The 15,586-nt window shown below is 46.9% G+C and overlaps 1 protein-coding gene and 1 pseudogene across 1 annotated transcript in view; one reads left to right on the top strand and one right to left on the bottom strand.

Annotated features, from left to right (window-relative positions):
* LOC129382056 (uncharacterized) overlaps positions 1 to 14,763 on the top strand; it is a 37,851-nt gene extending 23,088 nt beyond the window's left edge. The window contains exons 7-9 of the mRNA XM_055065400.2: positions 4,032 to 4,220; positions 5,531 to 5,653; positions 14,402 to 14,763. Of these exons, the coding sequence (XP_054921375.2) occupies positions 4,032 to 4,220; positions 5,531 to 5,653; positions 14,402 to 14,575 (486 nt within the window). The 3' untranslated portion in view covers positions 14,576 to 14,763. The remainder of the gene's footprint in view (positions 1 to 4,031; positions 4,221 to 5,530; positions 5,654 to 14,401) is intronic.
* Positions 5,936 to 6,658, bottom strand: LOC126519784 (uncharacterized; annotated as a pseudogene).
* Positions 14,764 to 15,586: the final 823 nt, after the last annotated feature.

Here is a 15,586-nt window from a genome sequence, read left to right as displayed (position 1 = left end):
CTGCCATCAAACAATATCTTTGTGAAGAAAAGATGGAAAAGCACATGCATTTTTGTTATAATTTGGAGACAGACAGAACTCCTGCGCCGTGCTGTGTTGAGGAACAACTGTTCGCTACGGGAGCAGTGGGCAGTTTAAAGCTGGGACAGTGCCAACATTAAATCAATATCATTTCCCGCGACACTACATCACAGCTGGCAGCGAAGTTAGAGAACCAGTCATATCACGGAACGAAGAAATCGCCGTTGCCTTCGCAAGTACGGTGGCGGTTGGCTATTTCAGTCAAAGATTGCGCTTCGACGCGTGCCTAAAAAGTCTTCTTGTACGATGAATCAGCCACAACACAGCATAACAGCAGCAAAGGTAGCTAAATTTCTGCTACAAAACGCGAACACCCCTACATCGCACCGACAGTACCACGTCGGCGGGGCAAAGAAAGTGATGTCGACGACGATGGTGTCCTTCTATGGCTGGAATCGAACCGCTTCAAAATTTGTGCGCATGCGCGAGAGAGGCACGCGACATTCTTTCCGCTGACCAGCTTCACCTTGACCACCGCCGAATCATGCACACCGCTCTACTTTGCGAGGCTTGAATGACACCACGACATTCCCTCTCAGTGACTAGGTGTGGCGGGCCTTTGTGCGCGTATACCCTTCTTGGGGTAGTCCACTTAGAGGGAGGACGGTACCCTGCAACAGAGATTGAAGGAGAACCTTACAAGACGGCCGGCTTAAATTTATCATGCTTTTAGAGGCTGTATAATATTATTTATGAGACACTTATTATTTTGAAGACTTCTCCAAATTTTTCCACAATACCACTTTTAGTTTTCAGCAGTTGCCGCTTTCAACGACAAAAAATGTCTTCATGGTGCCCAGCGCAAGACAATACTGAAAGCTATTCTTGTCAAGTAGTATTACATTATTAGTTAAATGGATGTTCAAAGCGTGGCGGCTAAGACGTTACCGGTATTCTTGTGCCCGAAGCACGGCAAAGGCAACCGCCTCTGAAATTCTGGCACTTGGTGCCGCGGAATGCCGCAACTACGAGTGCCGTAAGGCCACCGCAAAACTTTATCGGAGATCAGAACATTGTCGCCATGTTATTAAGCGAAAGCTCTGAATGTTATGATAGCATAATTATAAGTTTTCTACTTGCTCTCTCACAGGAACAATCGCCGCAAAGCAGATCAGGGGACATTCATTTACTCCAGTTACTTCATTCAGTTACATTGCCTTGACTTTCATGCACACGTCCTATTAGTTTCATTTAATATGGGCGAGCCGTCGCTAGGAAGTGACCGAAGCGTGCGCATAGGAAAACGAACAAAGCAATTTTTTTTTTTTGTACGGTATGGATGATCTTATTATTTTTCAAAAAATCATTCCTCAGAAATTTGACCCTTGCAACGACATCAGATTTTTTGGTCCTCGACCTGTGCACTTTCTCAAGTCAACAATGTCTCTCTAAAAGCAGCAGCTGTATTTTGCAGCCTTTTGTGGATGTTTCAGGGCCAGCGTTCCAGCGTGAGTTTTGGCTATTTCGCTTCTTTTTAACAGATACTGTGACGCTGCTGTGCCGACATGTTCCAGCTTAGGGCGTACTCTATTGCGGAGTGCACGGACTTGATTATCTCGTTAAAAAGCTACTCGGCGGCCTTGCAATAGCAGTGCGTGTTATGGGCCGATATACGCTCGAGCCGCACGCCACACCGCCCGCCCGCCGCACGCATCGGGCAAAAAAATTCGCCATTCCACTGAATGGAACACATATATCGGTTTACACTGGGTACGCACATATGGTGTGTATCAAAATTTGTGCACCGGTGTTCTTTAATACGAACTTTTAACACGAATACAAGCGTACGGTCGTGGGATGTACAGTTCACAGCGCACGCTGGGGCACAAATTTAACTTAGTTTAATTGTTGAGTGCCAGTTTTTATGAGAAGGGTCTCATGCTACACGCGTCTTTTAGAAAACGCGCGAGGCTTAGAACATATACCCACAATAACAAATATAAAACACCGCAACGCTGCCCGTACAACCTTAATATGAGTATTGCAAAACTTCCGTAGCAATGCAGGAATCCGTATTTTTGTCTGAAACCTTCATGACTACAACCCAAAGCTTTTTAATTCTGTTCCTATTCCGTATCCGCCACTACTCACGAGCGATAAGTAAAAAAAAAATTGCTACGACCCCCATTGCGCCTGTTTCTCACGCGACCTCAGGGAAATTGTAAGAACTCTCCATCTGATAGGACATGGCCGCACAGATTATGCATTATTACGCTGAAAGAAACAAAAGAATAATTTCTGGTTTAGATATTTTTTTTTACCATAACCCAACCTAGTTTTGTTCAATATTTGTTTATATCTGCGCCCATTTTGCCTGTCTGTCAAGCGATGTCACCAACCCGAGAGCACGCGCCCGGATACAGTGCACGTGCGCACTAAACATGCAGCAAAATAAGACTGATTTTTGTTTACGATAACGAAAGCTAGCCCTTTCCGAAAGGAAGAAAAGTTCGATGTCCCCCAAGAACATCGTCACTGGCTACTCGGAGCTGCCGGGGAGAATGGGTTTCTCTGCGCATAATAACAACTTTTGCGGGTAGGTATAGCCTTGTCGGGCCCATTCGGCACGCCTACGACATAGGTCTTCCAACTATTCTTCGCTGAGGGCCAAGTTTATCGGCATCTTTCACCTTCATTTGCACGCCACTGTAATTTTTAACAAGCTAACTTAAACTAATGAAAGCGAAGCGGGTCAATCGCTGACGTTGCCATCACCCTCCCCATCCAGTTATCTACTTTCACTGCGCTCGGCCCCACCTAGATCCTGACCATGTCTGTGCTGTCTTCGACTCTTGTCAGCCACTCAGATCCGAAAAACCCAATCAAGAAAGCAATGCTTTTGGCGTTTAAAAAACATTAAGGTAACCTTCTAATACCTAGGAGAGCGTTCGATTGGGCTGTTCAAACAATGTTGTGTGTCACCGTCCGATGCATTCATCAGTGCTTAGGTAAATTTGACGTCTGGAGATTGGAATGAAATGAGGATGGAATAGCTCTACATTATACGGCACCTTGTGGGCTACGCGCTGCAGTCGTTACGAGCCCGCTAGACTAAACACCCCAAATGACACGAAAGCAAGACAGTGACAAAGTATACATTACAATGGCGCGTCTACTCCCTTCTAAACGCACTCTAATTTAGTGTTCATAAATTCGAAATGTGGGCCTTATATCTGACACTCTAATGATGTGCCAGGTGAGAAGACGCCTTCATCTCCTCATGACGTTTTATATCCCTTTTGAAAACATAAACGTTGTGGCGTGGTAGGGGTGCGACGTCATTTGAATTTTCTTTTGTGTGCATCGTGGTAAATTTTCCGGACCTCTTGTCTGCTAATCGCTGATTTCGTGCAAATTCGCCCTGCGCTTCGACGTGTTAGAACGTCACTGATACTTGTAATGTCTAGCAGTGTTCTCTGTAGCACACTGTGTTGGGTGTTGAGACATAAGCCAATATGTTTATGGTAACCCAATTCACGAGCATGACGAAACCTCAATAATTTGTTTCAGGCAATGACGCGAACGCTTGGTTGCATACGCAAAGCAGCCGCCATGGGAACTATATTTTAAAAGCAGACTGAGCTCTCGACTTCTTTGACAAGACAGGTTCACGAAAGCAATAATTGCAGAATAAGTTTGGGTCTTAGCCAGCCGACGACACTCCTGAAAACATGTTTAACAGACCATTCTGGCTTAGTGGCTTTGGTATTGCGCTACTGAACTTAAGGTCGAAGGTCGAGCCATGCCAGGGTAGGTGCTTTTTGATGGGGCAAAGTGCAAGAACACTTCTTCACTTAGATTCATGTTGGCGGTACAAAATCTGAGAGAGTCAAAGTGAATCCTGACTCCTCTATTACAGCATGCTTTCGGCATACGTAATTTTAGCATTGAACTTGTTTTTTTTTTTTTTGAAAACATCGCTTATATTGTTGTTTCTGTTTTGCCCACAGAAGAGGCATGCAGCGCTGATGTCGAACGACCACCGCTACAACAACTCGAAGGTCCAGGTGGGCCTCTCTTTCGAGTTGGCCACACTTGTGTACAATAGGTCAGAAGCCTATACATATCGAAGGGCTGTAAATATTGCATTGGTCCACAGCCACTGCAACCAGTTCTTTGCGACGAACTTTGACGTCGTGGTAAGTTTATCTGTTCCTGCAACCAGCCTTACCTTTGATTCATCCTGTTAGGAAAGAGATATACGAACTACGCGAAACTCACTTTTTCGTGGACAATATTGAAGCATCATCCAAAAGTATTGGTCGTGGTCCTAAATGTAGGAAAGAAAGAGCGGAATGTAAAGGACGGGACGTGTAAATTATCGGTTTGTTATGAGAGCGAATGTAAAACGCACCACCTCCCCGGCACCCGCTCTGGCACAATAAAAACCGCCTTCTTGGGAATACTTTTAACTCTGTTTTAGCCCGCTTAGAATATTTGCAGTTTCGTCAGCCCTACTTTTCTCCTTGGTGGTCTTTTCTTTGCTCGCTTTTCGGAGAAAAATTATCTGTACCTGCAAACGCAGCCAGGAAGAGCAGTTGTTTCTCTGACTAAGCACAAGTGCCCTTGTCGAAACGTCGTCTCAACGCTGATGCTTTCCTTCGCGTACTGTTAATAAATTCAAATTCATTATCTACCTGGGAACCTATTGCACTATCTATATTTCTAGGCGTGACTTCAACTCTTCACTTCCTTAGTCCTTCATGGAGCAGACGCCTCAATCGTACTATTTGGCTTGGTCATACTTGCATTGAGTTATTAAGGTCAGGACGACCATGGTTCACTGAATGCTGATACTCGCCAGATTAGATTATCATATCATTGTGTTCACAAATAGTACGTTTACTTTAAATATACTTTAATGTTAACGGTTAGTTAAGTGATTTCAACTCTTCACTTCATTAGTTCGTCATAGAGCAGATGCCTAAACCTTCCTATTTGGCTCGGTCATACTTACTATGAGTTATTAAGTTCCGCTCGACCATGGTTCATTGAATGCTGATACTCGCCAGATTAGATTACCATATCGTCGTGTTCACAATGCGTATGCTTACTATCAATATACTTTAAGGTTAACGGGCAGACTCAGTGGCTCTTCCCTTATGGGGTGTAAGCGTGGTTTTTAAATATCTGGAATCGCTATTCATTTAGTTCCTTGCCGGATTTCATTCAAATTAACACTTTTAGGACGGCGTAAAAGTATTTTGCATTTTGTGGAAGGGCTTTGCTCTTTTCCCTCACTTGAGTTTGGTGCCTCATAAGAGACGACTACTCCAATCGAGATCCAAACCGTGCCCGTGTGCACGGCCACTAAATGACAACTTCGCGAAGAGAACTCAGGTGCCGCTCACAGGCCCGCAGTATTAAGAGTACCGTTTAGATCGCAGATACAATGAAAAGGACATGTGCGAGTACATTTGCACCTTTTCTTGCTTTTATTTTTTCGCAGCCATGTAAAATGAATTCAACCTCATCTCGTATCCGAGTACACCCCGACATCAATATGGCATTTAGAAGATATGTGCCATCTCTAATTTTCCTCTTTGAAGACGAGGATACCTTGGAGAAAAAGGTGAGCCTTTCGGCATTTGCATTGTATCCATACTAAAATCAATGTTTCTGCATAGCACAGTTTAGCATTGCATACTTACCAACACGCCTCACATTACTAGGGCCATTGGGGAAGTACAGAGGTAGGAGGGAGCATTGCGCAAATCGACTGAAGGGGCATGAGTCAGCGCAACACGTGATGGCCGCGTCTAAACACACGGTAGGTTTTAGTAATCCTCCTCTGCAGTCAGAACTACGGCATTGCAGTCGGAGAAGTGCCGCATCCACTAAAAAAATTGCAGTTCTAGTCAACGTGGAAGCTGTCCAAAGTGCGGAGCAGTGATTCGCCACTGTTACAGCTTTCGTTGGGGTCCAGTTGGGTTAAGCGGGTCCAATCAATCCCGACATTTAGGTACCGATATAAGATAGACATTTCCAAATGTTTCAACCATGCATGGAAGTTATATTTCTTCACGAGCGGGACCGTTTGCTAAGGACTTTACGTTTAATTTGCACGTTTATCGCTACATCGTCGGCAATGTTGCGCGGTAGGCACTGGACCGTCTTTTGCACATTGATCGGGACATTAACCACTTGACCTTTGATTCTATATTGGCTACTGCCATGGTTTAATCGGCGAATGCTCATGAAGGTTAAGCGAGGCGCAATCAATCTTTCCGCCACTGGGTTAGCCGAGGCATGCCGGGCGGATGGATTACGTAAGTGTAGCTATATGTCACACTCATCGCTGGCCCTCTTCCTGCTATTACTGAATCTTTACAAGTTGAGCTAACTTTGTACTCACTGAAATTCGTGGTCACTGTTGCGGCGAATTCTCGTCCGAGTACTCTGAGGCCATTGGCTCTTAATTCAAGGTTGCGGATGCTGCCGATCTTCATCAACGCTTTATTGAAGCACGCCCTATCACACACCTTACTACTATGGCCACAGGATCGATCTAAGTAGTCCGCTTGAATCGGGCGTCCACTCCGCATATCTCCAGTAGCTGCCATTGCTGCCGTCTCATCTCGACTTCACGTTGCTAGACGTGGGGGTTAGCTGCTCTCCTCTGAAGTTTCGCCTGTGTGTTTCGAACTTGACGTTGGGGATTCGCTTGCCTTTTCTGCCGTTCGCTTTGAGCTTGCTGAACTTGAAGTCCGGGATTAACTTGTCTATGTTTGCATGCAGCTTGCATTTGACCTTTAACCGAATTAGGGTTAGCTTGCTTTTGCTGCCGCTTCGCTTGACCTTCTTGAGCTTTAACCGTGGGATTCGCTTTTCTTGGCTGTTGCTAAACCTTGACTGCTGCCTGACGAAGGTGGGGATGTTCCACTCTTCGCTGGCGCTTGGCTTCTGCTTCACGTTGTCCCACAGACGAATCGGTCCTTCGGCGTCGCTGGCTTTCGCGAGCAAGTGCCCGCTGTCGCTCGATTCCTGCCAATTGTTAGGCGTCCATGGCGAGAAAGACCGGCTCTTTGTTCGCAGGGTCTATGGATGGATGGATGTTATGAGCATCCCCCTTGGAACGGGGCGGTCGGTTGCGCCACCAAGCTCTTGCTTTTATACTGCCTATGTCCTACCTAGGTTAAACGAGAAAAAAAGAAACGCTATGAACTCCCACAACCAAATGAGTCGGATCTATTCAGAGAAGCTGTGGCACCCTCTCTTAACTAGATTTAGTATCAACCTGGGTGCGTGACGTCCAGAGGCTGTGGCGCCCTCTCTTGACTAGTTTTGGTATCAACCTGGGTGCGTGACGTCCAAGAGGCTGTAGCGCCCTCTCTTAACTAGTTTTGGTGGATGAAATCCGAGGCAACTGGAGCCTAGAATACAACGAACCGGACCAACCAGACGGACTCGGACTGTGATTGGGACAAAACTGTGTTTTATGTTCTTTCTCTCCTTACTTCCTACGCCTTACTTTCTTTCCTTTTCGTACTTTCAACATCTCCTGTGGCGTTGACAATCGCCTGCCCTGAGTCAGAAGGGATCAGGACCACTTACTTCCTTACTTGATTACTTGCCAACGTGGGTCCGTGACGTCCAATAGTGTTCCTGTATATGCTCCCGCAGGGAGCAGAGTTGCGCATAACTTTTCCGGCGCCGCTCGCACCGCTATTGGCCGAGCGCGAAAAATGACGTCAAATGATCCGCGCCACTGCGAAGCCAACTTTACGATCGCATCGCCGACTCATGCGAACTCGTCGTTTCCGTCAGTACGATCGCCATTGCAATCAGTGGACCGTCGATCGTGCGTTCAGAGGAACAGCTAGAAGCTCTTGCATCTTGAATCTTTTTCTACTTGCAGATTTGCTGCTACTAAATAGTAAGCACTACTAAATAGTAATAGTAAATAAAAGTAAGCTTTGCTTAAAATGTGCGCATGTCAACATTTGAAATGCGCTTAAATCTGTGCCTGCACCGCATGTATCGAAAACGTGCAGCTGTTGTGACGATGGTTAGTGATAAATGGCGCTCTGTTAACGGTCACTGACATAACTGCAGGCATGATAGCTCTCTTGGCGACGGTCATTTATCGGCTGGTTTCGGCAGCCAAAATGCGCCAAGTTTTGGCAGCCAAAATGCGCTAAGTTTTTCACACACCTTACGTGTGTGAAGTTCTAAACACTCTTTAAAACATTTCTTGCTTTCTGACCATGATAAGACAACTTCATATGCATGCTGAAAATCATTGCACCGCTTTTTTGTGGCAACGTACTGCGCGTTTGCGAGCGAACTTCGGAGCTGTTCGAGCAACGGGAATACTTTATTTTGGGGAATCGAAGGCGGTCCTACCCCCTATTTGTACGTTCGTGTGTGTGTTTGTATATGCGTGTTTACATAGGTACATACAAAGTTTCGGTTGGTTGGAAGCCCATCCCCTCCGGCTGCACGAATGACTCGTTCGAGAGTAGCCTGTATTAAGAAGTGCCCTTTGCTAAGCGCCTGCGAACAATTGGCGCTTGTAGCTCGCGACCACTAGAGAAAAAGGCGGAACACCGCGTGGCATTTGGCTCCTGCGCGCGCGAGGAGTGGCTTCGCTGCAGAGCTGGATCACGGCGGCGGACCTATGCGCAACTCTGCTCCCTGCGGGAGCATATACAGGAACACTAACGTCCAAGAGGCTGTGGCGCCCTCTCTCAACTAGTTTTGATATCAACCTGGGTGCGTCACGTCCAAGAGGCTGTGGCGCCCTCTCTTGACTAGATTTAGTATCAGCCTTGGTGCGTGACGCCCAACGACATTGGACAGACAACATTCCAGGCCCCTAAAGGGCTCCGCACTGAAAACTGTGGATAAAATGACATCCTCGGCCAATACGCCGGGTATCAGATTTCACGCATTGGGCCCACACTCCATAGGGAAAGCTTTGGATTTTGGAAAGCTCCATGTGGTGAAAATAGTACGACACCAATTATAATTTTTTGGGTTTCAATACATAACACGGCGCAATTTTGAACATCAAAGGATTTGGCCTCATGGAGGGTTCCGTGCATGCTTGATAACGCAATGCTCCCTCCTAGTTTATTTCCTCATGGCTCGGAACACTAGACGCCATTACAGTGTTAAGGACTGCCGACGGATTAAGCAGATGTTTATATCTGAGTGTCACCGACTCTTAGTTCATTGCAGTAAACAACGATGAAAGAGTCATAAACTGTCTACAGTTTATTTGCTTGAGGGCACCATGGCACCCTAAATTTCGAGCTGAAGTCATTCTGTGCTTGTTAAACCATGCGCGTCTCATGGCAAGCTCGCTCAACATAGGGGTATTCGGTGCGGTATAAAGTTTGCATTTCCATTTTGCTAGCAGTTAATGGTAGATCAGTCTGTCAACAGTAACAGTTGAAGAAATGGACTGTGTTCCTCCTGGCCAAAGTGCTCGCTGTGGGTGTTTTTGCTTTTTGCTTTTATTTTTTATAAGAGCACATTGGTGGCCAGCCTGATATGCAAACCGATATCTTGAGGACGCAGACATTCTCCGGTTTCCGCTGTTGCTGTTAGGCGAGAAAAACTTACGGTCACAATGCATCAGTGACGTGTTATGTACATTTCGGTGCCAAAGCATGCGGAGAAACGAAACTCCAACGTCGTTCTTGCATATTTTGAACCAGTCCAGAAAACGTAAGATGTGTGAAGCTGAACGTGGCATGAAGCAACTGGCAGACTTCGGACTAAAAATGCACCCCAGAAACGTTTTTCTTGCCAGAGTGCAGCTCAGCAGTGCCTGTGTCATGCTACTTCAAATTTCAAGGCAGAAGATTCCAGTGCTCGGCTCATTCCAGGGTGCTGTGATGTATGAACCACGGCCAACCGGAGTGACCATCTATGTTACTCCAAAATATGGTTTGGACGCGCCGCGAGCTCGGCGAGTGCAGATCAACGCAGGAGAACCTAGTTACTTGTGTCGCGAGAACAGGAAAGACCGAAGACACAACCTTCTTACAAGACAAGACTAACCCTGCTGACTGATTATTTTCTTTCGAACACCGAGATCGTGCCTCTCCTGCTTCTTGTTTTGCCGGCGTGGCACGTTGCATGACCAGACTTCTCCACAGGTGCCGCGCCTGGAGAGATGGACTCTATTCGTCTGTGAACGCACTTTTGACGTCGAAGTAGTAGAAAAAGAAGAAACCGGGGCAATGACAAAACTGTGAGCGGCGGTGTCGTCGATGAAAGGAGGTTGAGCCTGTCAACGGACATGACTGCTGGCTTCTCCTTGACGCTAACTGTGAACTGCTTCGGCTTGCGGTCTAAAAAAGATGTGGTCCTGTACATGGAGGCTCCAGCGACCGCCACGAGGATGTCATCGATGTAGGGAAAAACGAACGAAAGTCCCTTAACTACCTCACCAGTGAAACGCTGAACTGTCTGCATGGCAATCTTCAGCCCGAAAGGCATACGCAGGAACTCAGAGGCCCAGCGTCGTCGTGATCGCTGTGTTAAAGCGAAGCTTTTTTCTTTGACTTTCCTATTTTTGCTGCTGCGGTGGCTGCTCCTTTCCGGCACACCGCGTCGGTGGCTGTATGTATATACATGGAAACAGCGTGGCAGAGAAAAAAAGAGATCCGAGGAACTCGTTTGGACCGCACCAAATCGAATGTGCACCTCTCCCTTTGTTTTCTGTGTACCACGCGGACAAACAGCAGTGGCGCACGCAAGGTAACGTTTAACATCAACTCGCCACTCTTGTGTTGGACAAACCTGTGAAGAAACTAAATACTCACCGTGAACATAACGGTTAATTATCGTGAGTCAAAGCAAGCAGCACAGAAAGCTCCGCATACATTGATTCCCCCAGTGCGTGGGATCTGCCTACTTTTTACTATGGCCTTTGGAGCCATGGTAATTTCATGGCACGCTTTGGCTAGGTCGATCTTGGGAAAATATGGGTACCGTGTAGACCGATAGCAAACTCCTGGTTGTTAGTTAGAGGGAACCCATCAGGAAATGCAAGAGCATTCATTGCGCGATTATCTCCGCAGATGCGCCAATCACCGATGCTCTTGAGCATCACGTGAAGGCGGGAGGAGGTGAAGCTGCTGGAAGCGCCGACTTCTAACATAGCCTAGAAGTCGTGTCTGACGATTAGTAGCTTCTCTGGTGCAAGCCGACACGGAGGTGCGTGGCATGGCGGGCGTTTGGTGATTATATGATGCTGAACACTGTCAAACACAGGTTTGGTCCAGTCGGAGGATGCATGGAAGGCGGGTATTCATGAAGGAGGGCGGCAAATTGCTGCTATATCGCACGTTTCATTCTGAAGGCGAACGGAGCAACAGGTGAAAATTTGCCAGCAATGCTGGATCCCGTAGCTGAACCTAGGATCCTCTTGCTGGCCAAGACAGCGAGGAGGGCGTAATGGGAGAGGAAGCCGGTAACTTGTACAGGGTGCCTAACAGATGAAACATGCAATAGCCACTGGAATGTTCTACGGAGGCCGGCGTTCAGGCTAAAAGATTTGCGAAATAAACGGAAATGGTCGAACCATTCATGGCTTGCAATTGCCGAATGGCTCTGCAGCATTTGTCCTGCGCTCTTGCCGATGACACGCCCACCTCAGCGCCTGTGTCAACGAGAAATTTCAGTTTAGTGACAGCCAGGGACGGAGAAATGGCAAATGGAATTTTTCTCGTGTGTTGGTTGTCGCCGCTACTGCTCCCAGATATCCTTTCCCGTCCAGGAACAAGGTCGTGGGCACTGGCGTGCCGAAATGCCAACACGTCGATAGCAACAGCATAGGGATGGAAGCTGGCCAGGTGATTGCTCCTGAGAGGAGCGCCGACAGTCACTGACGGTGACGCCGCCGCAGGTGGTGAGCACGTGGGGAGACGGTGAGCACGTGGTTTGGTAGACAGACGGTTAAGTGCAGCAGCGACGAGATCAAAGATTCGTCGAATGTCCTTGTGAAGGATCCAATAACCATCGTGATGTGGGGCCGAAGGAAATGCCCTGGTACGCTGTTTGGCAAACGACCGCGAAGTAGATGGATGAACCTGTTGTCCGTTTCGGCCACAGTCGCTTGGGAAGCAACGAGGTTTAGAGATGACGCCTCCCAGAGTTTGTCGGCCAAAGAGGCCACAGCAGGAAGGCTATGGTGCGATGTGCCCAATAGCACTACTTGGGCGGTAACTAGAAGGTGAAGGAAGAACTGGGGCTGGAGAAGGGCTGTGGTGGACAGAAGCTTTTGCAGGCCGCATCTTCCGGAAAGGACATTGCGCTGCCGCCTCCAAACTCTGACAACAGCTATAAACGCTTTTGATACAACACACGCCTAATAGCTTTTTGGGCAAAATGCATGGTACTCAAGTGACAAGCGTACTGTCTGAATGAAAAGATTTCATAAAATTTCGCATAATGATCATTTGTAGCTCGCATCACACGTACGCAATCCATTTAAACATTCGGAAACGTTACCACAATAACTTCACAAACAATAGGCAAATACTTGAAGAATCACGCTATCAAAAAAACAGCAAATAGCCAACAAAATTGCATACGGTAAAACCGTTTTCACGCCTGAACATGATTAAACTCTTCACATAGATGCCATCATGAAAAATGCCTGCCGCCTACCATTCAACTACTCATCCAGACACCCTCCCGGCTGAAGGAATCTATTTAGTTTACGAATTACGAAAAATTCCTGTTTCGTGGGATCGCATCGGAGCATCAATAAAGTATCACTTGAAAACACTACGGAAACGCGCGACAATTTTTGGTTTGTTTTATTTACAACTTTCTCGTCACAAGTTCTTAGGTCCGAGGAAGGCTTCGCTGGAAAACGTTGTCCTGAAGAAGTATAGAGTTAACAAAATTTTTAGAATATTTACAATGATTGCACCGGGATCGATAAATTTGTTTCTTCTCCCTCCGCATTACATCTCACCATACTAATAATGGGAGATACCAGAAGTATCGCATTATATTTATCAAGTAATTTTTGCCTTTTTCAAACACAAATCAGAAATACAATCGCCTACCTGATGAGACAATATACATGCCTGATGGTTTGGAGACACTGATGGTATGCCGCGAACCCGGTACCCTGTAACTTTTTAACCTTATCCTTCAGTATCTTGTAAGACTGTTGTGCCCTGTACCCTATTTTTACTCTTACGTAGCGCTTCGGCTTCCGATTTCACGTTAAATAGATCTGTTTTTTTTTATTGCGATAACAATTATGTGGACACTCCAGACGCATGTATGACGTCGGCGTCGCCTTGATATTCCCTATGAAGCCTAAAGGCGATAACATCGTCGCCGCGTGATAGTATGCGGTAGTATATGCGAGCCAGCGCTTGAGAGGGTGAGCCGACGATGGCAATTCCCAATCTGGCGCGCGCTATGGAGGAAACCGGAGATGCAGCGCGCCGTTTTCAGTCGCGCGCAAGGCAGCAGAGATGCAGGGCTTCTGCTCCTGCCGTGGTTGCTTACGGCGCGGCTGAGGGGGGCCAGGCGGGCTTTACTTGTTAGTGCGTGTGCTTTGGCATTTCTTTTACATATTGTTTTTAGTATTGCCACCTATATGATGCGCTACAGACGCTATGGGTTTACAGTCTAAATAAATAAATAAAAATCAAAACAGCCTGATAGGTGTGTTTGTGTCAGAGGACCGTCTGCGTTGTTTTCAGTTCCATTCATACTAAGAACCATAATCTGTTTCATACTGATACTTGACAGGCAATGCTGCGAAAACTACATACGGGAGTAGTGTTGTTCTGCAAGCTTCATGTATTAATTAGAACTGCAGTGCAGCTTTGTGCTTCTGTAATGCGACGTACCGTGTTTTGGTCGCAAGGACAAGCAGTGTGCTGTGACCGCTGGCTGACAAATAGTGTCGCTCCACTCGCTGTGCGATAAAATAAGTTCGCGTGTCTGCGAGGCGTTTGATTGAATAGTTACGCCATGTCGTGCAGCATCAAAATATGAGAGTTAAACGTTGCATAATATGCAAGCGCATGCATATATGTTGCTATCATATGAGGCAAACGATTTTTTTGGTTTCGAATGCCGATAGCGAGATAATTCTTTCTAGCCTCGATACCATTGCTCGCTACACGTTAGACACGGAGTATTGTTGGAAAAAACTGTCTCTATACTGTTTGGTCTGGTATGAGTCGCTTCATATCGTCAGCAACTATGCCCATTTTTTTTTAAAACGACAACTACAACCACGATAATGGGATACCGTATTGCATGCATGACGTAATGGCATGAAGGGCGCATGAAACTGTTTTAAAAAGTGTCTTTATGGCTGCCTGCGCAGTGCAGGGACCTAAAAAACTCATCTACGAACCTGCGGCCAAACATGGCGATACTGCTGCTGAACGTTCACCTCGTCGACTACAACTCCACGAGCGAATGCGGCAACACCGACCCGGCGAGGGCCGACCCGTTCTGGCGTATCCGTGTGGTGAAGACGACGCTGAATATCACGTGAAGCCCCGTCGAGGCGGTGGCGGTTTCTGCTCTGAGAAGTGAAGACATGCAGCACTTGCCTGAGCCGGCAACACACGGGGATGATAAGGATATTTTTATCATATTGTTACATAATTATTATATATTGCTTGCCTAGCTTGCAATATTTAAGTTTCGTCCTTCTGCTCGCTTTGTTATTTTTTCCGTACAATCAGCAATAAATTAGCAAAAAGAAATACTGTGTGTTAAGGAACATATACCAAGCACATATGCGCTTTAACGATCAGCACGTTTTGATTCATCCCTATATGAACTTCTTTACTGTAACAACAGCAGGATGTTCCAACTAATACCACCATCGGCATGTGGAAGTTGGTCTAATATGTGGCAGGTACCCCCAAATGTTCAGGATGTTGCATCTGGGATGCGTATGTCATCATCTTGCGCCATCGTATTGCCTGCTGCGCTCATCGAAACGCTCCAAAGGTGTCGCCACTCTAACAGTTTGTTACGCATAATTTCAACCAAGATCTGGAAAACAAATTGTCGCTCTTGCATTACAGTTCACAGATGAATGGAAGGATGCGGTCCCAGTTACCATGATCAGATGCCACGTACATCGACAGCATGTCACCAAGTGTGCGGTTAAATCGCTCTGTGAGTCCGTTAGTCTGGGGGTGGTATGCCGTGCTTGTCCGATGAATAATGCGGCATTCCGAGAGCAAACTTTTGACGACTTCGGAGAGGAAGGCGCGACCTCGATCACTGAGGAGTTCTCGAGGTGCGCCGTGTCGAAGCACGAAGCGATGTAGAACGAAAAAGGCTACATCCCGTGCCGTAGCACTTGGTAAAGCAGCAGTTTCGGCGTAGCGTGTCAAGTGGTCGACAGCAACTACGATCCACCGATTGCCGTCTGGCGTCATAGGAAGCGGGCCGTAGAGGTCGATGCCGACGCGATCGAAGGGTGTGGCAGGGCACGGGAGCGGCTGCAAGGCACCAGACGGGCGTAAAGGCGGCGATTTGCGGCGTTGAC

This window comes from Dermacentor andersoni, chromosome 11 (assembly GCF_023375885.2).
Source record: "Dermacentor andersoni chromosome 11, qqDerAnde1_hic_scaffold, whole genome shotgun sequence".
Classification (NCBI taxonomy): domain Eukaryota; kingdom Metazoa; phylum Arthropoda; class Arachnida; order Ixodida; family Ixodidae; genus Dermacentor; species Dermacentor andersoni.
The sequence above is the reverse complement of the archived record's forward strand: the minus strand, read 5'-3'. Positions and strand labels throughout refer to the sequence as shown.